We start from the raw sequence: 27,233 nt of genomic DNA, 5'->3' as shown, positions 1-27,233 counted from the left end.
GGCCCCTGGGGGCCCCTCTCCTTTCCACGGCTATTGCGAAATAGCGACTCCATCCCGCACTCTCAAACTGCCTCTGCCTTCAAGTGGATGTCCTTCTTGAATAGTGGGAACCTGTTCTGCATCGCCTCATCCACCTTCCTGAGCTGCTAGAGACCCTTGAAGAAACCCTATTCCGGCCCATTGGCACAAGTGCGTGCATGTACTATTGAGCACAAGGCTCCTCTCGTCGTAGGGCTTGGACTGCCTCTTAGTTGGTGAATTATTGATGTTGAACTGGGCCTAAAGATTAACTGCACTGCCCGTTTCCTTCCCATCTAGGTTGTCGACATATTTAGTGCATTTAACCCTTTAGACTCCCATGGTCTTGTATATATATTGTACTGAGTGTGATGTATTGGTTTACTTAGTGTTACTGTGATTCTTCTGCTATGTTACAAAGGCCTTGTAATAAATGTGTTTATATTTTTATTTATAACACCTGCCTGGAGTAATTTGTAAGTGTCCTTGCTCTGTGTGCTCATTGAGGTCCTTCAGTCACCCTCAACTCTCCTGAGACTTAGTCTTGACCGCCTGCCATAGCTACCCTGATTGATCTGGCTTGTCCAGAGGTTACCCTGTTCCAAGAAAATAGGTTGGCCTTCTGAACCTCTGTCCCTCCAGGTCAGAGTTCAGAAATCCTTCTTAACAGCGGGTGTGCAAGGACCAGCCGCTCCTCCCTGCTTCCTCAACGGAGAGCGCAGGGAGTAGCCAGATGGCCTCAGCACCCTGCTCTCACTGCTGCGGCTCACGATTACAGGCCACACCCCTTCTTATAGGGGCCACCTCATGACCACAGCTGATCTTTGTTTCTTTGTTGCGAGCACCAGGCGGCCTGTGTAAACACACACGGGGCCCTGGGCCACCCGTCTTCTCAGCGGGCGACGCCGGACCCCCATCAACGTGGGCACCATGCGGCCCGTGCTCACCAAAGCACAATGGCCCTGGACCACCTTTGTTGCCATCACAGGAACGTCACCCGACATACCATGGAGCTGTGCTCACGCAGCAGACACACAGCAGGAGGCATCCTGCGGGCTCCGGATCATCAGAGCTGGACCTCAAGGCTGAGGACACACAGCCTACAGCAGCCCCAGCTCTGGGGGCACCCAGGCCGGGGCGGTGACCATAGCAGTGTTCACACTGCGCCCCAAGGATAGTGGGACGATGTTGCCCAGTAGGGGCACTGTCCAAGTGTAGGGCCCATCCCATAGGCCTCCTGCAACGAGCGTGGCACCAGCATGGTGCTCCCAGTAAACACGCCAGAGTCAGCTCGTTGTTAGACTGACGAGCCAGAAGCGGCTCGTCCCATTTATTAGGTGGGTCACATGGTTAATACCATGTGACCCAAACACAATTCCTGGGAGCTACCATGCTCCCAGGAGGGGTGACATGCAATAGTGGAATCGAATATATCAGAGAAATACAAAAAAAAAGGCCAAGCTGCCAGTGTGCTCACCGTCTCTGTCCGCTCTGTGTTTGTGTCACTGGATCTGTCTCCTCGGAACCCAGCGCGCGTGTCACGATGTTATCAGTTGCTAGGTTACCTGAGATGGAGAAGCTAGGTCCAAAACATGGCAGCCATCTTATAAGGGTAAAACTCAGTGTGGATAGTAAGGTAAAAATATATCAAAACTAGCATATGTGTGGGTCCATATACCCACCCTAAAGTTGAAATGTTGAAAATCGTTTTCATTGGAAAACCACTAGTGACTCAAAACTATATTTTGGGAGAAGAATTCAATCCGAAAAATGAATATCTCCTAAATTATTATTTTTAATTCTTACTCCATGTTTGAATGTCAGGTTCACTTATGAATGGCATAGCAGGCAAAAGAATGCAGTTTTTTTTTGCAAAATAACATGTTTGTTAGTAACGAGCTCCAATCAGCGTAGCTCTGCCCGTTCGTAATTAGAATGTTCATAATTAGAATGTTAGGGACAGGGAGTCCATGTCTATACCCTTCTTAGTCTTCGCTGATACAATAATAAGGTCTCCCTTACCTTGGCAAGTTTTATATGGAACAAGTTACTTACCTGGAATTGTTGTTCTCCAGCATGGGTCTGGCATGGATTCACATGCTCATGAATATTCCCTGTCGTCAGGCTGGGAATCCTCAGTAAAGAAAAAAATCAGTTTCAGTTTCGTTTCTGAACTGTCTTTCCACTAATAACCAATCACTGGTCTCTGGGTCATACTGCCCCCAGCCAATGACTGCCCTTTACCTAAGATCCTCCTCTGGCAGCCATCTTCAGATTTGGTAGCACGTAAAATGGCAGTAGGACCAAGAGAAGAGCCGCAGAAGAGTAGGAGGGAGGGTTTGCATGGGAATCCATGCCAGACCCATGCTGGAGAACAACAGTTACAGGTAAGTAACTTGTTCCTTCTCCAGCATGGGGTCTGGCATGGATTCACATGCTCATGAATACAAGAATACATATCAGTACACACATGCACAACCACGGGAGGTGGCAAGGCTCAATATTAAGCATTTCAACAACTCAACATTAAGCATCTCTTACCTCCTCACCAGGCTCACCTTCAAGCGAACAGGTTGCGCAGCACTGCTTGGCCGACTCTGGTCTCCTCCCTGGAATCCCGGTCGACGCAGTAGAATTTCGTGAAGGTGTGCGTCGACCTCCACGTAGCTGCCCTCCAAATGACTAGCAGGGGCACACCAGACAGGAAGGCCGTAGTAGCAGTGGTCGCTCTGGTCGACTGGGCTCTCGGATGGCCGGGCAACGGTCGGTTTGCCAACCGGTGACCGTGCATGATGCAAGCGGAGAGCCATATGGAAATGGAAGCCTTGGAGATGGCCTTCCCTTGGTTCACAGGGCAAAGTTCACAAACAGCTGTGATGTCTTCCGAAAACTCTTTGTGCGGTCCACGTAGAACTTCAGTGCTCTAGCCACATCCAGCGAGTGTAAAGTCCTCTCAGCCGGTGACGAAGGCGACAGGAAGATAACAGGAAACACCAAGGGCTTGTTGAGGTGGAAGTCCGACAGGACCTTGGGCATGAAGGAGGGGTGCGTCCTAAGCACTACCCTCGTCTGGTGGAACGTCAGGTACGGCGGTTTACAGGAGAGGGCCTGGATCTCTCCCACTTGTCATACAGAGGTGATGGCCACAAGAAACGCTGTCTTTCACAATAGGAATTTCAGGGGTGCTGAATGCAAAGACTGGAATGGCGGACCCATGAGCCTGGTCAGCAGCACGTTGAGCTCCCAGGCCGGGGCAAGAGCCTTCACCGGCGTGAGAGCGGAAAAGTCCTTTCATGAACTCTTTCACCAGGCGGTGGGACCACAACGATGACCGCACCGGAGTTCTGGTGTAGCGGGAGATAGCCGCCAGATGAATTTTGATGGAGACATGTGCCAGCCCTGGGCTGTAATCCATAGAGGGTTGATCTTCTGTGCACGGCACCAGACAGAGAACCTCTTCCACTTATGTCCGTAGCACTTATAAGTCGATGATGCTCTGGCCTTGGCAAGTACCTCCTTGAAGTACGCCAGGATATCGTAGCCTCCGAACTCTAGTGCTGCAGGAGCCACGCCTGCAGGTTCAGCGATCCTGGGTCATGATGCAGGATCACCCCTCCCTCCCTGGCGAGAAGATCCACGTCTGCCGGAATCTTGACTGGAGGGGACGCTGACGTGTCCAGAAGGAACGGGAACCATATCGGCCTCGGCCGCGCTGGTGCGACAAGGATCATCCAGCACCGGGACCGTCTGAGTTGACTGATGAGTCGCAGTAGTTGCGGCAACGGTGGGAATGCATAGATGAACAGTCCATCCTAGGGCTAGGAGAATGCATCCCCCATGCTCCCCGGTTGGGGAAACCTGCTGGCGAACCTCCGGCACTTGGTGTTCGTCGCCGTCGCGAACAGATCGATCTGGGGACTGCCCCACCATCAGAAAAGAAAATCCACTTGATCCTGCTGAAGCTCCCAGTCGTGGCAAGAGTGCAGCTCCCTGCTGAGTGAGTCGGCAACAGCGTTATTCACTCCTGCCAGGTGAAAGGGTACCAGGAACATGCCCTTGGCGACGGCCCAGCGCCACAGATCCTGCGCTTCCTTGGATAGAGCTGGAGATCTGGTGCCCCCCTGCTTCCGGATGTAGAACATTGTGGTGGTGTTGTCGGTGAAGACCTGTACTACCTTGCCCTTGAGGGACGGAAGGAAGGACCTGAGGGCCCAGAACACGGCCCGGAGCTCCAGGACGTTGATGTGCAGTGACCTATCCTCCTGGAGCCAAAGGCCTCTTGCGTGGAGATCTCTGGTGTGCGCGCCCCATCCCTCCAGGGAGGCGTCCGTCGTCACCATTTACTGATGCACTGGGGCCTGGAAGTCCGTGCCCACTGCGAAATGCACGCGGGTGCCCCACCACCAGATTGCTTGATGTAAAGTCTTGTTGAGGGAGATCTTGTCTTTGAAGCTTCCCACCACTTGTATCCAACATGCGTCAAGGAACTCCTGCAGTGGCTGCATCCGCAACCTACACAGACGCTCGAGGTAGATGCATGACAACATCATGCCGAGCAGGGACTTGATGGACCTTACCCTGGCTACTTCCATGGTCAACAACCGTTGTACCTTGCCCAGGATGGCCTTTATCCTCTCCTCTGACGGTGAAGCTAGCTGCGCCACTGTGTTGAGCCTGGCCCCTAGGAATAGGACGTCCTGCGACGGCACCAAACAGGACTTCGCAAAGTTGATCGAGAACCCCAGTTCCATGAGTAGGCGGATGGTCCTCACTGTGTGGTCGGCGGCGAGTTCCCTTGACTTCGCTCCGATGAGCCAATCGTCCAGATAGGGGTAGATGTGGATCCCCTGCAGGTGCAGCCGCGCCGCCACCGGCACCAGGCTCTTGGTGAAGACCCGTGGTGCCGACTTCAAACTGAAGGGCAGTGCCTTGAACTGGTAGGGCCGCCCCTGAATCACGAAGCGTAGAAACCTTCGATGTCCTTTGTGTATGGGGATGTGGAAGTATGCATCCTCCAGGTCCAGCGATGACAGCAAGTCCCCTTCTTCCAGCTGTCCCAGCACTTGCTGAAGGGTGACCATCCAGAATTTTTGGGATTTTATGTACCTGTTGAGCCGGCGGAGGTCCAGGATAGTCCACCAGCCACCGGTCTTCTTTCGGATGAGGAAATACCGTGAGGATACTCCGGAGCCTCGGAGCCTATTCGGGACGAGTTCTATCGCGCCCTTTGCCAGCATCGCTCGTACCACCATAAGTAGTTGTGGGATGAGATTTTCTTTCCTGGCCATAGGTGGAAAGTCTGGGCACTTCCTTTGGAACTCCAGAGTGTGCCCGTGGGCCAGGGCATCCAGCACCCAACGGTCGGTGGAGATGGATTCCCACACGCTGATGAATTTCACCAGCCGGCCTCCCACCGGGGTGCTCGGGTGGGGGCCCGATGTCACGGCCGGTTCAGTCCTGCTTCGCCAAGGCCTTGCCTCCTTGGGCCCCTTGGCGACGGTGATGATGTCCACCGGCCTTGTTGCGGCCTCTGTAGGTTTCTTGCGACGAGGAACGGGCCCCGCCTGGTGGTATGATGAAGAGCTGCGGCCGAATCCTTTGGAGGCACCTTGGGACTTGCCTCCAGAGGTCCGAAAGGACGGCCGTTGCTGATTTAGCGTGCCCAGGGCACGGGCCGTCTCGGTGTCCGCTTTGATGGCTTGCAGCGACTCGTCCACTGCTTTGCCGAACAGATTGTTCCCGTCGAAAGGCATGTCCAGTACCCTGGTCTGCACGTCCTGATGGAAGTCAGCGGCCCTGAGCCAACCGTGCCGGCGAAGGCAAACACCGTTGCCCATCTGGTGAAACCTGGTGTCGGCGATGTCCGTGGCTACCGTGATCCGAAGCCACCTCGCCCTCTTGCAGGATTTTGAGGGCCTCCGCTCTCTTGTCGTCCGGGAGGAAGTCCAGGAGGGGGTTGATTTTAAACCACAGCTACCCATCGTAGCGGGCCACGATAGCGACAGCGTTGGCTGCCTTAATGGTCGTCGCTGCCGACGAGATGACCTGACATCCCATGGCATCCAGCTTCTTCCCCTCGCTGTCCGGCGAGGAAGTGGAAGTTGATGCCGTCGCCCCTGCCGATTTCTTCTTGGCCACCACAGAGACTACTGAGTCCAGAGACGGCGGCACCCTGAGACAACATTAAGCATTTCAACAACTCAACATTAAGCATCTCTTTCCTCCTCACCAGGCTCACCTTCAAGTAAACAGGTTGCACAGCACTGCTTGGCCGACTCTGGGCTCCTCCCTGGAATCCCGGTCGATGCAGTAGAATTTCGTGAAGGTGTGCGTCGACCTCCACGTAGCTGCCCTGCAAATGTCTAGCAGGGGCACTCCAGACAGGAAGGCCGTAGTAGCAGTGGTCGCTCTGGTCGAGTGGGCTCTCGGACGGCCGGGCAACGGTCGGTTTGCCAACCGGTGACAGTGCATGATGCAGCCGGAGAGCCATATGGAAATGGAAGCCTTGGAGATGGCCTTCCCTTGGTTCACAGGGCAAAGTTCACAAACAGCCGTGATGTCTTCCGAAAACTCTTTGTGCGGTCCACGTAGAACTTCAGCGCTCTAGTCTGTGAACCTGCACAGACACACGAGATAGATGCATGACAACATCATGCCAAGCAGGGCCTTGATGGACTGGCTACTTGCATGGTCAACAACCATTGTACCTTGCCCAGGATGGCCTTTATCCTCTCCTCCGACGGTGAAGCTAGCTGCGCCACTGTGTTGAGCCTAGCCCCTAGGAATAGGGCGTCCTGCGACAGCACCAAACAGGACTTCGCAAAGTTGATCGAGAACCCCAGTTCCGTGAGTAGGTGGATGGTCCTCGCTGTGTGGTCGACGGTGAGTTCCCTTGACTTCGCTCGGAAGAGCCAATCGTCCAGATAGGGGTAGATGTGGATCCCCTGCAGTTGCAGCCGCGCCGCCACCAGCGCCAGGCTCTTGGTGAAGACCCTTGGCGCCGACTTCAAACCGAAGGGCAGTGCCTTGAACCGGTAAGGCCGCCCCTGGACCACGAAGCATAGAAACCTTCGATGTCCTTTGTGTATGGGGATGTGGAAGTATGCATCCTCCAGGTCCAGCGACGACAGGAAGTCCCCTTCTTCCAGCTGTCCCAGCGTCCAGCTTCTTCCCCTCGCTGTCCGGCGAGGAAGTGGAAGTTGATGCCGTCGCCCCTGACGATTTCTTCTTGGCCGCCGCAGAGACTACTGAGTCCAGAGACGGCTGAACCCTGAGGCACATAGGAGCGAAATCTGGGACCAGGTACTTCTTCTCGTAATGGTCTCTCTTCGCAGTGGCTGTGGACAGGTTCTTCAGAAGGGACAGTCCCTCGTCCCAGATGTCGTCCAACAGCGGGACTGAGAGTACGGTCTTCCTCTTGGCCTCCCGTCGTTGATACAGAAATCCTTCCTTCTACTCTTCGGGACATAGCTGAAGAACTCCGAGGCCCAGGCGATCATGGCATGAAACAAGCCAATTTCGTCAGGAGGGGAAGCCCGGGGAGGGGGTGATGGGAGATCTGTTCCGTCGTCTCCGCCGTCGTCCGTCCCCGTAGTCACTGTCTCCATCTCCGTCTCATCCCTCGGAGGAGGGGATGGGGGTGAAGGATGGAAAGGTGGGGGTGGATGGACTCGCCTCCGCTTGGCTGGAGGGCTCCCCGACAGTCCAGGTGCCGCTGGATCATCCGACGAAAGGTGAGGGCAACCTTGTCCTTATCTCCGTGCACAAGGTGTGCAGTGCCAGCCAGATGTCTTCCGACCTGTAGGGCGGTTTTGGGCTCGGTTGAGACGGGAGCGTCGGCCGAGGCTCCTCTGGTTCCTCCTCAACCTGCCGGTCCTTGTCGGCTCCACCCGCGCTCTCTACATCCGCCTCGTCGGGATCCTCAAACCTCTTGTCCAGGGCAGCCTTGATGAGAGACAGCTCGTCCTCTGAGGAGGTATCTGAGACCGCTAGGACTACCTCGCCCCCCTCCTTCTCGGTCTGGGGTTTCATGGGGGTCTTTTCGATCGTTTGGAAAGACGATTCCCTCCGGGATGGCAGGGAAACTCTAGGCCTAGTGGCCGTCTCCATTGTGGTCGGTGGCCGTCTCCACTGTGGTCGCCTCTGCGGGCTTTGCCAGGGACGCCACGACTCCCTCAATCGAGGCCTTAGCCGGGTGAATCTGGGCCTTCACGACCGTAGGCGCATCAGAGGCCTTCAGCGTTGGGGGAGGGTCACTGCCTCGCTCCCCCTTGGCTTTCTCCGCCGGGATCGACTGGGGCTTCTCCCAAAGCTTACCCGGGTTCTTCGACTTCCTTTTCACCGAGCCGGAGCGTTGGCTCGTGGTTGACAGCGTGGGTGACATTGCGCCCGGCCGGGCAGCCGAGGAGCCCAAACCAAAGGCACTCCCGCTGCCCGCGGACTCGCAGTGCTTTGCCTTCTGTTGGGCCCACGTCGACGGGGCGCCCTCAAAGGTCTTAGAAGACCCCTCAGACTTCTTCTCACCTGCTGCCGGGATCTTCACCTCCAGCAAGTCAGCAAGTCGTTTCCGACGGTCCTTTATGGTCCGGACGGACATGTTCTTGCAGAATGAACAGTCCTCTTCCACGTGCGACTTGTCGGAGTGCAGGCAGTAGATACACCGAGAGTGCTCGTCCTCCTTGAAGACGTTCTGTAATCCACATCCTGGGCAGTTCCTGAAAAGCTTTGATCCAAAGGGCGTCGAGTCTCCTTTGTCTTGAGCCATGACCACGCAGGGTAGGCCTCAAAGATCTTCCGGAATCCTCCAAGAAGTGAAATTCGATGAAAAATCGCCCTTGAGTGGCGTAGAAAACTCCGAAATGGGTCCCTGTTAATCGGAAGATGAATCGTTGGAGTTTGAGGCTCGAATTTGACCGAAAAATGAGGGTAAACTCTTTGAAAAAACACAACATGCAGTAAAAGCTCGAGAGCTAAGCACGAGCACTCCCAACACTTGAACGTGCGGTAAAAATCTGAAGATGGCTGCCAGAGGAGGGGCTTAGGTAGAGAGCAGTCATTGGCTGGGGGCAGTATGACCCAGAGATCAGTGATTGGTTATTAATGGAAAGACAGTTCAGAAACGAAACTCAAACTGATTTTTTCTTATTCATGAGCACGTGAATCCATGCCAGACCCCATGCTTGAGAACTTAGATGTCACTCATTAAGCACAACACTCAAGTACAATTTACATAATATTCTCTCCATCTTTTTGCATTTTCATTCATCAACTAAATCTGTTTCCTCATTTTTTATAGTGTCATCACATTTCTCAAAGTATACACATTTACATATAACCTTTCCAATCGTTACTACACAAATGATTTGGCCTCTCTCTGGGCCATTCTCTCTGGTGACATTCATTTAACACAATGTACAAAAACAGTTTATCACATCATTGAAATCTTAATACATTCACATTTCCATTTGTCAAAAAGCCTCTGTGTCCTTGTTTACCAGAGAGTCCCCAGGCTTGACACAATATAAGCATTTGCATTCATAAAGGGATTTTTCATATGTACCAGAATGTCTGTTCGACACTGTCCGTCTTATAGGTGTATCTATCACTTAATACATTAGGGGGGATTCCAACAGGCATGTTTATATGCCATCCTGCTGGCACATATATTGACCACACAATTTTATCTTATATTTTGGGGTGAGTGATGGTTACCCTTGGTGAATTCTATACATGTACTGTGTTACCATGTGGATACACTATTAAAATGTCTGTGCTGTGATGGTTATGCACTGTCACAGGTTCATTAACTGACCCAAGTGTTCCATTCTACTGAGACATTTAAACCTGTGTTGGCCGAGTCAAGTCTATATATCCAATGCTGTATCTACACAGCGTCTTGTCTAAATCCCTCCCGCTTCCATTGGGCGTTATCATTTGTAGTATACACCAACTCAACTCTTTGTCAGTGTGGTTTTTTCTCACATAATGTTCGACTAGGGGTTTGCCTGCAACTTGGTTTCTTATACAAGATCTGTGTTCCGAAATACGTTGTTTGATGGGGCATAAGGTCTTTCCCACAAATAGAAGATGGCAGGGGCGTTCTATGATACGTATAACGCCATTGCTATTGCAGTTGGTGTGTGCATTTAAGGTCCATTTGATAGTACAATGGTCAAAATAATGTTTAGTCTCTGAACTCGCAAGCTACGCAATGTGAACACTTATAGTGGCCTTTTACTGGGGGCAGGGGGTCCCCACAGCCTTTCTAGTGATTTTTGTACTCTACCAATGTATCTCTACGAATTTTGTTTTTTTTAATGCAAAAAGGTGCTTCTTAGATAATGTCCCATTATTTTTTTATCAGGTTCCAGTTCTTGTAAATTATGGTCTGAATCTTGTTACTAACAGGGCTGTATTGCACATTTTTTATTTTGTGGTGTAAGGCAGATATCCCTGGACGTGTTAGCTGCCCTTTTCTTGTTTTGTTTCACTGTTTTTCCTCGGGTAATCCTTTTCTATGAATCTCTTTTGTAGGCCATCTGCATGCTTAGTAAAATTCTCTTTATCGGTGCAGTTTCTGCGCACGTGCAAAAACTGTCCATGTGGTAAGTTTGGCTTCAGCCCCTTTAGATGGAAGCTTGTATGGTGCAACAGACGGTTGCGTTCTGTCTTCCTATACAGCTCTGTTTTTAATTCCTGATCACCCCTGTATATATGTAAGTCTAGGAAATTGATTTACTTAGGATCCCATTCGATGGTGAATTTTATATTCGCATTCTGCAGGTTCAACCATTCGAAGAATCCCTGAAGAGTTGTCTCATCGCTTGTCCAGATTAAAAGGACGTCGTCGATGTATCTTCGCCAGACATAAATGTGTTTTTTATAAGAGTTGGTTTCTGCATATATGTGGTCAGTTGCATATTGTGCCATGAAAAGATTTGCTTCATCCGGGGCAAAAGTGGCCCCATACTCGCACCTCTTTTTGTCTATGCAGTTAGTTTTTAAATAGAAAAAAGTTTTCCGACCTAGCTAGTCTTACACATTCCAAAATAAAGTTGGTCGGTGCTGAGAGTGTTCCCGTGCATTGTTCCAGGAAACCTGCCCAAGCTTTTAGCCACTTATCCTGCGGGGTAGCGGTATATAAAGCCTCAACATCCAGAGTGGGCAGAATGATGTGGTCGTCCAGTTGAATTTCATTCAATGTTTTGATGGTCTCTGTTGTGTCTTTGATGTATGAAGGCATTTTAATCACAAAAGGTTTGAGAAAGACATCTGTGTCGAGTGAGAGTGGGTCAAGGAGAGAGTCAATTGCTGATACTATTAGTCTGTCAGGAGGGTTAGTGGAATTTTTCTGTAACTTCGATAGTATGTAAACTGCTGGTATTTTGGGATGCGTTTTGTTGAAGAACCGTACCTCATCTCTGCATATCTACCCATCATTTTCGGCATGTTTTGTTAAACTGGCAATTTCCTCTTGTAGTCTCTTGTCAGCTTCTCATATGCCGTGGCATCTGCTAAGAAGCGTAGGCATTCATCGTCGTAGTCAGAGGTATTCGGGATAACTATGCCTCCCCCACTGGCTGCCGGTTGTATGGTGATCTTGTCATTTCTGCTCAATGAATGTAATGCCTTTCTCCCTCCTCTTCCAAGATTGTTGCAGCAGCGATTATTACTGCTGATGTTCTTGCAGACTTCTTGGGTCACTCTGTTCTCAAATACTGTTAATCCTGCTGGCAGCGGCATAGTGTGGTACGAGGGGTTGAAACTGGATTGTACTTTCAAACCATTCATATTTTCGATGGGGATGTCATTCACTCTCGGACTGTTGCCTGTTTCAATCTGTTGTAAAGGTAAGTACACTTATGATACGATATGGCATTCATAATGCGCCCTTTACACAAGTGTTTCAAGGCGCGACAAGGCAAGGGAGGGGAACAGAGGGAAGACAGGGTGCCTCATTACGAGCATGCCTGTCTAGTAACAACGGTGCCAGTAAGCCTGCGGCACCGTTGTTACCAGACCGGCACACTCTGAGTCTGCGAGCGGCTGCCGTCCCGCCTGCCGGTCTGACCGAGCGGGTGGGACGGCACATGCCTGCAGACTTTCCGGGAAGCACCGGCACCGTTATTAACGGTGCCGGTGCTTCCGTCATTCCCATTGAGTCATATGGGACTCAAATGGGAAGAACAAGTTACTTCTTACCTGGTAACGTTCTTTCGATTGGATGTTCCTCCAACGTATTCCTCATCTTAGATGTTGCATCCAGCTTTGCTGCTCTTCGGAAATTTTTTCGCCAGAGGGCGCCGTGCGTCGATGTCGTCGAGTCAATAGTCCCTCGAGGGCCTCCGTCGAGGGTGACGTCATCGGGTGTATAAGTAGCACGCGCGGCGCCCGTTGGCCTCAGTTCTGTTTTTCCCCTCTTTTGTATCTGTGATCTTGTACTGTGTAGATTGTGCCGGCAGACAGGTATCAGCCTTGCGAGATTTGAGATGGCAATAACCAGGAAAAAATCTACAGAGGGGTAGGTTGGGAGGGCGAGGAGGAATACATTGGAGGAAAATCCAATCGAAAGAACGTTACCAGGTAAGAAGTAACTTGTTCTTCGAGTGGATTGTGTCCTCCAACGTATTCCTCATCTTAGATAGGCTCCCAAAGCAGTATTTTGCATAGTTCCTCTGGAGGAGGGGTCAGATTTTTTTTATTTTTTTTTTAAACTGCCCTTAGATGGCAGAGTAAAGCACTGCTTTTCCAAAAGTTAGCTCCCTAGACTGGGAAGCATCCAGGTTATAGAATTTTGAGAAGGTGTGAAGCGAAGACCAAGTTGCTGCTTCGCAAATGGACCTTATAGGGACACCTCTTTGAAGGGCTGTGGAAGAGGCGATGCCTCTGGTGGAATTTGCTCTTAACCCTTCAGGTGGGTCTTTTTGTGCTGGTCCATAGCATTCTGAAATGCAAAGCACGGTCCAGCGCGAAATTGTTTGTTTTGTTACTGATTGACCCAGCTGTCTTCCAGTGTAGCCTATAAACAACTGGTTGTCCACTCTAAGTCTAGAAAGCCTAGAGATGTAAAAGCTTAAAGCTCTTTTTGGGTCCAGTCTGTGTAGTCTTTCTTCCTCCTTAGAAGGATGAGGTGGAGGATAGAATGAGGGTAAAACAATTTTCTGATTTAAATGAAAATCAGATATTACCTTTGTTAAAAATGATGGTTTAACCCTCAACACAACCCTGTCCTTATGGAACACAGTATAGGGTGGCCCAGAAGATAGTGCCTGCAATTCGCTCACTCTTCTCGCTGATGTTAGAGCAACTAAAAATGCTGTTTTCCATGTTAATAATCTTAATGGACACGTGTGCATAGGCACACAAGGGCAACACATTAAGAATTTTAATACCAAATTTAGATCCCAAATCGGTACTTGAAATGGGTGAGGAGGAAACACATCAGTGAGACCTTTTATGAATTGTGTTATCAAAGGAATTTTGAAGTAGGAGCATTCTTCCGATGAGCGCTTGAAGATGGAAAGCGCCGCAAGGTAATCTTTTATTGTTCCAATATTCAGACCTCTATGTGCTAGGGTCAGAAGGAAAGATAGTACTTCCGGAATAGAACATAGAAAAGGATCGACATTCTTTTCCCTGCACCAGTTGCAAAACTTTTTGCAACGGCAACGGTACAGAGACTTTGTTGCTGGCCTTCATGCCGAAAGCAACACCTCCATAACATCATCTGGAAGGTTCCATTCCCTGTATCTCAGCCTTTCAGATACCAAGCATGAAGGTTGAGTGTTCTGACCTCTGGGTGGAGAACCTGACCTTCCATTTGAGAGAGAAGGCTCTCTCTCTGAGGAAGACGTACTGGAGGACAGATGGACATGTCTAGAAGGTCCGGGTACCACGTTCTCCTGGCCCAATCCGGGGCAATTAGGATCATGCGGTTCCCGAAGCGTCTCAGCCTCCTGAAGACTTGAGGAATGACGGGAATCGGAGGGAACACGTACAATAGTGGGAAATTCCACTCCACCACGAACGCGTCCCCCAGGGCTCCTCTCAGGGGAAATTCCCTTGAGCAATACCTTTCGCATTTTCGGTTGGTACTGGTTGCGAATAGGTCTACCTGAGGGGTTCCCCAAAGGGCAAAGATCTCTTGAATGACTTCCTGAGCCAATTTCCATTCGTGGGACACCGTGCTCTGCCTGCTCAGAGCATCTGCCGTCATATTCTCTTCCCCGGCTAGATGAATTGCCGTTAAAGAGATTCCCTCTTGACTCGCCCAATACCAGAGCTGCATTGCCTCTCCGCACAGGGGTAGTGACCCCACACCTCCTCTTTTGTTTAGGTAGTGCATGGCCACTGTGTTGTCCGTCATTATCAGGACATTCTTTCCCCTGACGGATGGCAGGAAGGCCTTCAGAGCTAGTCTGATTGCCCTCAGCTCCAAAAGGTTAATATGTAGTTTGGACTCCGATGGAGACCAGCGACCATTTATTGTCAAATCGTTGGCATGTGCCCCCCACCCCAGGAGTGAGGCGCCCGTCACTACTGTGACCTCCGGCCATGGTTGCCAAGAGGGTTCTCCCTTTAAGATGTTCTCTGCACAGGTCCACCATAGAAGGTCTTGTCTGACCTTGTTCGGAATCTGAAGAAGATCCATCATTTGACCCGAGAACTGGGACCACTGAGTCTTTAGGGCCCATTGAAGGGATCTCATCCTCAAGCGTGCCTCTGGCACCAGAAAAATGCAGGATGCCATGAGGCCGAGCAACCGTAGAAAGTCGTAAGCCTGGAGATTTTGGGCATTTTGGAATTTTGAAACCATCTGAAGAATGTCTCGAACCCTCGTCTTGGGAGGCGAGCTCTTTCCCAAGGATGTGTCTAATACAGCTCCTATGTATTGAAGCTGTTGGGAAGGTGTCATTTGAGACTTCTTTAAGTTGAGGGAGAAGCCCAGTTTGTGGAGGAAGTGACAGGTGACTTTCAGATGATCCAAAGCTTGCTCGGCAGAGCGCGTTCTGATCAGCCAGTCGTCCAGGTAGGGGTAGACATGAATCCCCCCTCTCCTGAGGTGCGCTGCCACCACTACCATTAACTTGGTGAAGACCCTCGGGGCGGAGGTCAACCCGAATGGCAGGACTCGAAACTGATAGTGCAAGTCGCCAACAACGAACCTCAGGTATTTTCTGTGCTTGAGATGAATCGGCACATGAAAATAAGTATCCTGGAGGTCCAATGACACCAACCAGTCCTGGAGTTGAAGGGCCTGAAGGATCTGAGAAAGAGTAACCATCTTGAACTTGTCCTTCCTGAGGAACTTGTTCAGCTTCTTAAGTCCAAGATGGGTCTCAGTCCTCCGTCCTTTTTGGGGATAAAAAAATACGGGGAGTACCAACCCTTGTTCTTCTCCTCTGCCGGTACTGGTTCTATGGCACCTTTCTCCAGCAGGGTTAGAACTTCCTGCTGTAGGAGCGGATTTGGAAACTTCAACGGTTGTCTCCCTGGTGGATTGCTTTGAGGTTGCGTTAGAAAAGGAAGGCAATAGCCTTGGGCATTATTTCTAGAGCCCAAACATCTGAAGTAATGGCTCGCCATTCTTGCAGATGCTGCGACAGCCTGCCTCCTACAGGTGTTTTGTGGTGCAAGTCCTCAAAGTGGTTTTGTGGCGGATGTTGCAGCCGCTGATGGCAAAGAGGCTGCAGCTTGAGCTGGCTTAGCGTGTTTTCCTCGTCCACCACGAGTGGCTTTTCTTTGGCCGCTTTGACTGGCCATTCCTCTCGTCTTCCCGTATGAGGTATAATAACGATAGGATCGTCCCCTCCATGATTGTCCTTGCACACGAAAAGGCTGAGGTTGCCTAATAGCAGCTCCTAAAGATTTGGCTGCTGCTTTTGAGGTCTGCAACCTCTCAAGGCTCTCGTCAGCCTTGTTGCCAAAAAGGTGAGACCCGTCAAAAGGCATGTTCAGGAGGCGGTTCTGTAAGTCCGGTGCAAAACCTGACTTCCGTAACCACACAAAACTGCGCATTACCGTGCTAGTGGCCATGGACCTGCTTACACTATCTGCAGTGTCCAATCCAGATTGAAGGGATTCCTGCATGGCCTCCTTTCCATCTCTAACGATGGCTAGGAAACCTTCCCTTTCTTCCCCTTCTGGTATGTGCTCGGCCGCCATTGCGATGCACTCCACTGAGTGTACGAACATTTTGCCAAGGCACACGTGGAGTTGGCAGATTTTAATGCCATGCTCCCGGCTGAAAATACCTTCCGTGCCCAAACATCCACACACTTATCGTCCCTGTCTGGAGGGATAGACGGGTACGCAAGTTTGTTGGAAGCTGTGGTTGCCTGTATGACCAAACTCTCGGGAGTTGGATGTTTTCACAGATAGCCGGGGTCGCTACTGGCTGGGCGGTATTTTGATGTTAGGGATTTATTCACCGGAGGAATAGAATGCGGAGTTTCCCAATTCTTGGCCACCCTGTTTTGTAAGGCTACATGAAAAGGTAAAACTGGGTCTTCAGTGGAACCATGATCCAATATGTCTGTCAAATCGTCCTGGATGAATTGGGCTGTTGGTTTAGCCCATCCCCAGTAGTCTACCACCTTTGTCATTAATTGACGATAAGATGGACTGGCATGCTCTCCTAGATCTCGTCTACCAAAATCATTCTCAGGAGAGGTATCAATGCCACTTACATTATGCAAGGACTCCACCAAATCCTTCATTCTGCTTTCTTCCGATATTAAGCATTCTGGGACATTTTGGGTGCCACATTCCAACCCAAAAGGTACATCTTCCTCTTCGGATCTCTCCTGAACCTCAAAAATTGAGGTCAAGGATTTGAAAAACTCCTTCCTAGGGAGAGGCTTGAAAACCTTCTCTGGGAGAGGAGGAGGAGGAGGAGGTGTAATACTAGATTTTGAAGAAGATACATGTCTTGCAGTTTTCTCCTTCTCCTTTTCTAGCTGCCCTGGCTTGGTTGGAGCCTTTGGCGCCGAAGGTTTCGGCGTCGATGTCGATAACGGCGTCGACGGCGGTCGACTCGACTCGAGCGTTTTTCGCTCAGCATCCTGGAAGGTTCTCTATCCTTCCTTTTACGATCACCCGGGCTCGAGGGCGCGCGAGTGTCGGAGCGATGACACTCCCGGCCGGCTTCCGAAGAAGGCGCGGACCGAGGCTTCGCTTTCTCAAACACCTCCATCATTTTGACCCTAAATGCTTCCCACTCTTCGGAAGACGAATGTTTTGTGGGGCATTTCAATTTCGGAGACTCGTCTGACGACGAGGTGGAGGGAGATCTATGGTGTATTTTTTTCGACTTTTTTGACGAAGACGACGAGCGATGAGAGTCGCTTCGAGATCTGGATCTATGCCTTTCGCATCGAGGAGATTTTTCCCCATGAGGTCTCCACTCAAAGCTAGAGGCTTTCCAATCCTTCAGACCTACCTGTAGCTTTCCTCTCCTTTCTCGCAAGGCCTTTCCCGTCATCGCCTGACACTTCGAACAGGCCTCCATGTCGTGGCCTTCCCCGAGACACCACAAACACTCGCGGTGCGGGGCCGTGATTGACATTTTTGAGCCGCATAACTTGCATTTCTTAAAACCTGATCTCGGGGTCGTGGTCGGCGTCGATGACGAGGACATTATGTCTTCTCGTAATATTATATTTCCTGACAGAACTCGAGGCGCACCGAATGTCTGAAGCAACGTACTGCGGAAAAACAGAACTGAGGCCAACGGGCGCCGCGCATGCTACTTATACACCCGATGATGTCACCCTCGACGGAGGCCCTCGAGGAACTATCGACTCGACATCGACGCACGCCACCCTCTGGCGAAAAAATTTCCGAAGAGCAGCAAAGCTGGATGGAATACATCTAAGATGAGGAATACGTTGGAGGACGCAATCCACTCGAATGGGGATTTACATTTTTCCAGCGCCTGAATTCCAGGAACACCGGGGTCGTAATCCCCCAGTGTTTCCGTGGAGCCAGGCGCTGGAAAAAAAAATCACAACTCAGGCTACAGCCTGCCGGTTTTACCGGCACAGCTACCGCCAGAGTTGTAATGAGGCCCAGAGACAACGATCTTACTAGGCCAAGTGACATTGAGATTGCGCTTCGAAAAAGTATTTTGGTCTCATATTCCTGAAAAACCTTTTTAATTTGATCTCGGTTTCAGAAAGCTGTGCTTTTGTAGCTGGTACAAAAGACAGACCCTTTTCTAGTAGATTTGTTTTCCATCTTGGTTATTGTATGTCTGATAGATTGAAAATGGCGTTGCCTACACGCTTCCCAAACTGTCTTACAAAATGAACATTACATTAAAGATTATCTGTCAGCAAAACTCTGATTGCAATGAGAACCTATGACACTGCAGAAAACATCTCACAAAAATAAATAGGCGACTGAAATGTACTGTTAAATCTAGTTTATATCCGATTGAACATTCTGAAGAATTATCTAAGTTATTAGCCATCTTTTTACACGATAGGTTGGTCAACATCTTGGTACGAATAGTAAGCAACTGAAATAATGACAATCGAAAAGCAGGGTCCAACCCGTTCAGTAAAGCGCCTCTCTTGAACGTTAATGCCTCTAGCCTTTACATCAAAACACAGGGACTCAGAAAGGCAGTTCCCAAATATTTGCTCACCTGTCTCAGGTTTGCTTTCACTTCCTGTCTGTAGCACTTTGCAAGGCAGAAGAAAGTGAAACCCTGCACTGCTGAAAAATAAATACAAACATTAAAACTGTACGCTAAAACATTGGAACATCATTCCTCAAGCACGAAGCACATGTTGAGTCTGGTTTATAGTGATATTTTCGAATGCCATTATGTCGACGCAAGTTTGCCCAAAAAAAAATTAGATTTATTTTTTTAATTGTATGTTTAAAATGGGGGGATCCGCCCCCAAACCCCTGTTTTTTTTTAACACCTTTTTTTACTTACCAAACCAAAAAAAATAACATAAAATAAAAAAATATATATAAAAAAAAAAAAACTATTCAGCAAAATGTTTGACATAATGGTGTTTCTAAAATATGTATTAGAAAATATGACTGGATACCGTTGAGTCGATAATTTTGTATACTTTTATATTCATGACAGCCTTTAACAACACCCGTTTATTGATGTGGAAGAAACACATATACTCAGAGGGACAGAGGTCAGGAAGGTAAGCATGTACAAGATAAATATTAAAGGGCGCCTGGCTGGTAAGCATGTACAGGCAGCTCTTTTCCAGTAGAATGTGGGGTCAATTAAGGTTATGATATGCAGAGCTTTAAGAGTACTGGGGCTAGCAGGTGCTGAGCCCGGCAGTCTCCAAAAAGTGTCAGTGAGCCGTGGCACTGACAGGGCTCACACAAGACCCTCACTAGCCATGGCAGTAATCGAACGCACACACGGCATGCTGCATTGGCTTTTTAATCAGTTTGGGGAGGACGGGCATAAAGAGGGATAATTCATCTCCTGATCAGTTCCTCCACGCCAAACAGATATTGATCAAGACACATTATTTTCAAGAGACTGCCTGCTGCGGGGGTGGAGTGGTCGGCGCCGCTGCAGGGGTGGAGTGGTCGGCGCCGCTGCAGGTACCAAACTTGAAAGAAGCCATGTAAAGTGCATTTGGGTGTTCTGAAGATATGTGAAAAAGTAAGGTTGGTAGGAACAAAAATGTAATCCTTGAAGGGATAGTAGTAAAATCAAAAAGTGATAGATGCAAGGCATTAAATTAAACATTACCGCCATTATTGTTCTGCACAACATTCCATGCCATAATTCTTTAGTACATCTGCCATTACAGGGACACACCATTAGCAAATTACTCTTGGTTCTGCCATCAAAAGGTGCAGTTCAGTCTCAATTGCAAGGCCATGTACCCTCTGCACTTTAACCAAAGCAATCACAAGCATTTGTAGGCCTTGCAGTCTAGCAGTTTGGGCAGGGCTGCTCACATTAGCGGCGGGGCCAGTGGTTATGATTGATTCAGAGACTTTTATGCATCCTTTTTTAGTTGTACCTACTAGATGTAAGCCAGAACTCTTGCAGTGGAATACAGATAGGATGGAGACAGGATGTGAGGAGAAACACATATTATGGGCGTGTTTGGTAATTTACCTACCCAATTGCAATTGTTTATTTGTACAGCGCTTACACAAGTGAAGTGCTTCAAAGCGCTTCAAGGCGGGAAGGGAGCAAGGGAATACAGTAGTCATTCTTAGGCCTTAAACTTTGCGAATGATCTAACAGGAAAATAACTAGCGTACTAGACCTGATGGCATTTCTCCAAGTGCAAGTGTATGAGGTGTTTCAGGCGCAACCAAGCTAGGGAGGGGAGACAAAGGGGGACAGAAAAAAAAATGTCAAGGCCTAGTACATACAGGTCACATGCAAGAGTGCAGACAGCAGTGCGAGGGAGGGGGACGAGGGGGAACGGGTGCGCCCAGTCAGCAGGGCCCAGGGTTAAGTGCAGAGAGGTTACTCCTATGGGTTCCCCTCTGGGTTAAAGTGCAGAGAGGTACCCCATTCATGGAACGTATACTGAACGTGCAGTTGTGCAGAGGCCCTGAGGCAAGTGCAAAGACTGGTTGGGGAGCCTGGGACCTGTGGGACTCTGCAGGTGCACCAGTCCACCAGTCAGAAAAAACTGAACAGAGGTAGGGAGAGAAGGAGGGGGGGAATCAGGAGAGAAATGAAAGAGGTTAGCAGGGGAGAAGAAGAGAAGAAGAAGGTCGTGAGCAGTTTCCGAAACTTAAGGAGGTCTGGCTCAAGATGGAGGGAGGCAGGAAGGCTGTTCCATAGGGTTCTGTCTGCAAAGGATAAAGATCTACCCCCGAATCTCTGTTTGCGAAAGCGGCTCACACCGCAAGGAGTTAAAGGATGAGCGGAGGGCTCTAGAGGGAGAGTAATTAGGAAGAGAGCGTTGTAGATCGTGCTGGCTCCACGGCCCCAGAAAGCCTTGGGGATTATGCAGAGGGTTTTGAACTTGATCCTTGCAGCCACGGGGAGCCAGTGGAGGCATTTCAGTGCCAGAGAGATGGGGTCCCGGAACTTGATAACGTTAAGTCTTGCGGTTCTGTTCTGGATGAGCTGTAGCGAACGGAGAGTAGAAATAGGAAAATGTAGGCTGTTGCAGTAGTCTAGCTTAGTGAGAACCAGGGCTCTGGAGACGGTGAACCTTTTGGGGAAAGTGAGAAAAGGTAGAATACCTCTAAGGAAATGAAGCTGTTAGTGGGACTTTTTGGAGATGTGAGAAGATGAGAGTCGAGTCGAAGATGACCCCCAGATATTTTGCCTCACTGGCAAGTGGGGGCGCAGGGCCAAGGGATGCCGGCCAGAGTGAAAGTGGGAAAGCGGGAGCAGGGGTCCCAATGAGGACAATATCTGTCTTACTAGCAGTGAAGCAGAGATCGTTAGCAGCACACCAAGACAGAATTGAGGACAGACAGTCAGGAATGAGCGAGGAGGAGGAAGAGGCCGAGGGTAACATGAAAGAGAGTTGTGTTGTCATCCGCATAACACTAAAAGTTAGAGGTGAAAAAAGAGATCATGTGGGTCAGAGGGTCCATTTACCACTGAAGAAGCAGGGGGATAGGTTAGATCCCTGGGACCACAACTAGAGAGACTGATAGAGGAGAGAAAGGACCCAAGTTCCACCTGGGACAGACGGTCAGAGAGAAAGGAGCCAAGCCACGCCAGGGCCTGATCTGTGATGCCCAGGATATCACAGAGACGGGAGATCAGGATGTTTTGGTTTACCATATCGAAGGCAGAAGAGACGTCGTGAAGAATGAGGACAGAAGGAGAGTTAGAGTCAAGATTTCAGAGCAGGTCTTCACCAGTTTCTGTGCCTCTGGATGCTCTAATTCCAGACTGATGGTCATGGAGACAACCAACATATTCAGTGGGGAAGGTAAGCTGAGCGATAGGCAACTTCTCCAAGAGTTTGCCCAGGAAAGGAATGATAGAGATAGGGCGATAGTTTGGAGGAATAGAACGGTCAGCAGAGAGTTTTTTAAGCAGACGGTGCACACGGGAATGCTTGAGAGAAGTGAGTGGGGAAAACTCCAGTGGCGAAAGAAAGGTTGCAGAGGTCGGCCAAGGCTGGAGCAAGAGAATCAATTTTGTCCTTCATGGTTTTAGGAGGACATGGGTTAACCTGTTTGGTAGAGGTTTTCATGGACCAGACTTGTCTAGTGAACTCCTCAGGAGTGACAGGGGTGAGGGAGGAAAGAAGAGGGGGGGAGGTGGCCGAAGAGGGCCCAAGAGATGTGGGTGCAGGCGAAGGGGCGGGGAGAGAGAGGACAGGATGTTCTGTGTTTTGGGAGTGAAATGAATAGCCAGGGCCGAGCAAAGGGTCTGGGTGGGTGCAGTAGAGGAAGAGGCTGCAATAGGATTAGCCAGTTCCTTGCAGACTTTGAAGAGTTCAGCGGTGTTAGATGCCGCCGAAATGCAGGCTTGAATATAGGCTCTTTTGGAGCGGATGCAGAGTCTATATTGCCTTTGAAGAAGGTGGCAGGCCAGTTTGTCAGATGGTGCATCTGAAGATCCCTATTTCCGTTCTGCTGCTCTGCACTTTCGTTTAAGGGCAGCCATAGATCAGGCAGCTTGCACCCGGCATCCTATCCCAGTGGCAAGTCTAAGACCTAACCGGCAGACAGCCCATTCGAAATCTGATGTACAGTGCTTGTGCATAAGGCGGCATGATTACATCAAGGTATTCTTCATATCCTGGCACACACTTGTAATTCAAATATTCGGGTCCGCGAGCCAGGGCAGAGCACATAGCGGTCATCCTGTTTCCTTTATAGCTCAGGTAGGCATCTTTGCTCTGGATTTGGCATCCCCCGTGTCTGATGTTGGGTCTTCCCAATACATGCTTATCCCCAGTCTCACAAGCCATTTTGTACATGCAAGAACCATTCAATTTTGTGCCAGCCTCCCAATGATAACACATGTTCAAGGGCCTCCCAATATTTGTCTAATACCAGATTGCCCCATAACCGTAGCCAATAATACACCAGTCTGACCCCTGCCTCCTCGTCAATAAAGCCCAGACCACACTCCATTCGTAGTGCTACGCTTGGGGCACTTTGCCGCAACAAAATGGTGCTTTTGGGGTATTTGCTTTCAATTACAAATAAAGAGGCAGTGTTTTCATGTGCCCAAATTTCTGACGCCTTCACGGCAGCTGCCTTCGCCTGTGCCAGGTAGATTTCAAATGCTGGTTTGGTTGCACTATCACCATGCTTAAAACAAAAGTTCTTCAGGCCACCACTATTCTTTTTTAAGGTAGCCTTAGCCTTTAACAGTTGGTTAGCCCAGGTTGCGCTACTTGCAAAACATATGCCCAGGTAATCATACCAAGGAACTTGTTCAAACATGGTAACGCCAGACTTAGATTCAAGGCTTTACATTTGGAGTTTTGTGGGCTAAAGACCATACACTTGGTCTTACTTGTGTTGATCTCTAGTCCAAAATCATCGCTCTTTTTGAACAGCAAGATAAAGCCACACGCAACCCTGAGGGGTTTGTGGACAGCAAGACTGTCATTCGAAAAGAAGAGGGTGGCAACTCGATCATTGCCCAGCGGCGAGGGGTCGGAAGAGATCTCAAGGAGCTGGCCAATGATCAAGTATATCTATAAGTAAAACAGCAAGGGCGCCAGGACACAGCCTTGACAGACTCCCCTTGATACTGCCAAAGGCTTTGTAGCATCCCCCTGCCAGACTCTAGCAGACCACTGAAGTGTTGTTAGTATAGAGGAGCTGTAACGGACTTGAGAAGGTTTTCAGGAATGTTTTTGGTCCATAGTACGTCCCACAGTAAGCCTCTTGGCACACTGTTGAATGCTATCTTTAGGTCAATGAACACCACGTACAACTTAGTCCTTGTTACTACTATGTGCTTTTGTATGATCATGTACAGCCGAAAACTTTAGTCTATGGTGCTCATGCCTGCCTGAAAGTCTGCTTGCAGATGATTCAGCTGGCTTCTAGTCTCGACCCAGGTCCAAAGACGTTTCCACACCACCTTGGCAAATATACAATTTGCTAGAATAAATGTTAAAGCACTGATGACATGCATGGATGACTTTTGTTTATGATCCAAAAGAGAAGTGCGTGCTGCCCGCAAGGTGCCTGGCAGAATAATTTCAGGCACTTTGGTGACAGTCGCCCTGCGGCTCACAGATGCCCATGTGGACTATCACTACTGGGGGGTCGCGGAACAGTGCGGGAAGAGGAAGTTGGCCTGACAGTAAAGCATTTTGCAAACTGCGGAAGAATGCAGAGGCCAAATGGAAAAACAGAGGTTTTGCTATTTTTAAAGGTTTACACCAGGTCAGCAGGTTATTGAACGATTTGAGGGTAATAGGTCTACTACACTTAAAATTACAAAAGGTTTGTCTGAAAGTAGTCACCAGTTTGGACAGATAGACCCCTTAGACAGGTCAGCCCATCCAACTGGTCGACAACTTAGTGATGAGAAGGGACCCCAACATACAAGATAAGAAGAGGGACAGGGGAGCGGGTGGGGGAAGGCATGGCGATGGTATGACTGGAAGGTGTGGATGTGGCTGGTGTTAGGGGAAAGCATGGTGGGGATATGTTTGAAAGGTATGAGGGTGAATAGAAGCTGGGGGTATGTGTGTAATGTGGGGGGACAGGGTGGTAGAATGGGGAAGGCTGGGGGTAACAGTGGGGGTTGAGATAGGGGATAGGCGAAGATAGGAGAAACTAGGTCCCCCTGCACTACTGTTTATAGGGAAGTTGGTTTCTTCCCATACACATTGTAGCCCAGGGATGCTTGCGGGATGGGTGGACTCCTCTGCACCTCTTCTTTTTTACCTTGCGTTGGGGGCCATTTTACCACTAAAGCAATAAAATGGCTAACCTTGCTCTCTAAGCCCCATATCTTCTGGAGCTGGTTTGGGCTGCAGACATCCCCAATGCACATTTCAAATTTGAGTAATGTCATGGCTGTACCTGAACTGGCTCTCTGTGATTGCACAGCCAATAAGAGCTTGAATGTTGCAGGTCCACTGATAGGTGGGCTGGCCCACACTTTAATGGGGAAAGTGTTCCCCTGCACTGATGGCCTAAAGGTCTCACCAATTCCCCAAAACCCAATGAGTGAAGTGGGTGAGGTTAAAAAGGCCTTACTAACATCAGTGCAGAATCCCACCAACTGTCAGCCGATATGCTGGGGGCTTCAGTGCATGAGATGGCAAAGGTGCAGAAAGAACAAATACTTCCTAACAAAGACACTGAAGCACAAGTTGCTCAAGTGATTTGCCCAAGTTCAAACTTGCTTGAATGAAGAAGAGTAGCTTGGATGGCACTTCACTACAAAGACCCCATTTCCTTTTTTTTTTTTTTTTTAGTTGATAGTATTACATACTAGTGCCCATTTTATTTTCATCGGATAATTCTCAACATTTTATGACTGTACAGTTGTAATACTCTCCTTGAAGGCTCCAAACCCCCTCTCCAAGCCCCCTCTCCAAGCACGTTGAAAATCAATGAGGCCTAGCTAACAACAAATTCAGATAAGCGAGACTACAATCGCCATTCAAAAAAAGCCTTCCATTACCTCACTATAAGGGAAAGATGCAAATGGAAAGATCTTGTACCATAAAGAACAAGATGAAAATACCGTAATGTGCCTACCATATCTCATCTCCCCCGAAAGACGCCTACCCACTCAAAATTCTTTTAGCCATTCAGCAGGAACCCCATTGCCAATTCTTCTTTTAAATCCACTTCTATCGGAGGGAAAAGATTTGCAGCAAGGTTTGTCATTCTCTGAACTTCTCCCCTACAACCTTGTTAGGTCTCCAGCAACCTTCTCCACTGTAGTAGAATGATGAACACTCTGTTCTCCTCTCAAGTATACAGTTTTTCTCTAGCCTTCAGCATATTGCCGGGTGCCTTGAGGCTTTGTTGCGAGATGTTGATCCATACAACTATACAATATTAATATAACTAAATCAAAATCCTTATACTTAACTGCCAAATGTGCTTAACACATGGTGGCGCTTGCCTGCTGCCCATTGCCAAAGGAAAGCTTACATTTCTTGTACTACACCAACACTGGTAACACTCAGTGAGATTGTTGATTTGGTTAACACAGTCATTCATAAGCATTTTCTTTACTACAAGCTTTATAAACATGTTCTGCTTGGCAATAAATTAATTGATGACACAAACAAGCAACAGACATCAATCTGACAACTGACAGTGAATCGAGAAAAACAAGAGGGCACATATTTTCTTGTACGGGGCCAGGAAGCACACCCAGCCAACAGCCAAGACCACCCCAAGACATCTGTTCTACAGAAAAGGCAATGTGTGTGTCATCCCTTCTGAACTCCCTTGGGCATCCAGCCATGGGTGTCCCAGTTAAGAGTGGAACAGTGAAGGCTGAAGACCATCCGTTGACCAGTCTCTTTGCCTCTTAGCCTATGAATCTTGGCTGTGTTTTGCTACGTGCTGATAAGTCCTGTATTTGTCTATTCTCAGCTGCACCCTTGCCATGCACTTCTCATGCCATCTCTTCCTTTCCCTTATACTTCTCTCTTCACTCGCTGCCGTTCAGAACCATCTCAACTCCTTCCCCATCCCTATCATATTTCTCCTTGACACCACCTCTCTTCTCGCTCCCATATTCTTCCTATTCACAAATCCTTCTCCAAACCCTAACTTCTATTACACCTCCTCTTATCGCATCTACCCTCAACGCCTTTCTGTTTCTCAGACTCAATGTTTCTATGCTTCCACATCTCACTCTCTTTCTATTACTCTTTGGAATGCACAGTCTGTCTGCAGTAAAACCACCTTTACCTCCGATTTCTTCCTTTCCCATTCTCCTTCTCTTGACCCTATTACCCTTACTGAAACCTGGATCTGTCCCTCTGACTCTGCAACACGTGCTGCCCTTCATGGCCCTGCCTGCACCTTCACACCCTCTCCCCGCCCCACTGGGAGGAGTGCTGGAGTAGGACTGGTTTCATCTCCCAAACTTCCTATTTCTCCTATCCCATCTCCTGCTAATTCTCTCTCATTCAAATACACTATCTCCACAATCACCGCCCCCTATGGCATATATATTATCTCTCACTACCAGCCGTTTGGTCCCATAGGTCAATTCTTCAACCACATCTTTCAACTGATTGACTCTCTCCATCACCACCTCATTGTCATTGGTTACTTCAACC

At 49.2% G+C, this 27,233-nt stretch overlaps 1 protein-coding gene across 1 annotated transcript in view; it reads right to left on the bottom strand.

The window, feature by feature from the left end:
- Positions 1-27,233, bottom strand: part of WDR93 (WD repeat domain 93) — a 640,373-nt gene that overhangs the window by 128,850 nt on the left and 484,290 nt on the right. The window contains exon 10 of the mRNA XM_069624316.1: positions 18,668-18,738. Coding sequence (XP_069480417.1) covers positions 18,668-18,738 — 71 coding nt within the window. The remainder of the gene's footprint in view (positions 1-18,667; positions 18,739-27,233) is intronic.

Source organism: Ambystoma mexicanum, chromosome 11 (assembly GCF_040938575.1).
Source record: "Ambystoma mexicanum isolate Mex_15411 chromosome 11, UKY_AmexF1_1, whole genome shotgun sequence".
NCBI lineage: Eukaryota > Metazoa > Chordata > Amphibia > Caudata > Ambystomatidae > Ambystoma > Ambystoma mexicanum.
Note: the sequence above shows the minus strand (reverse complement) of the source record. Positions and strands in the feature narration are given on the sequence as shown.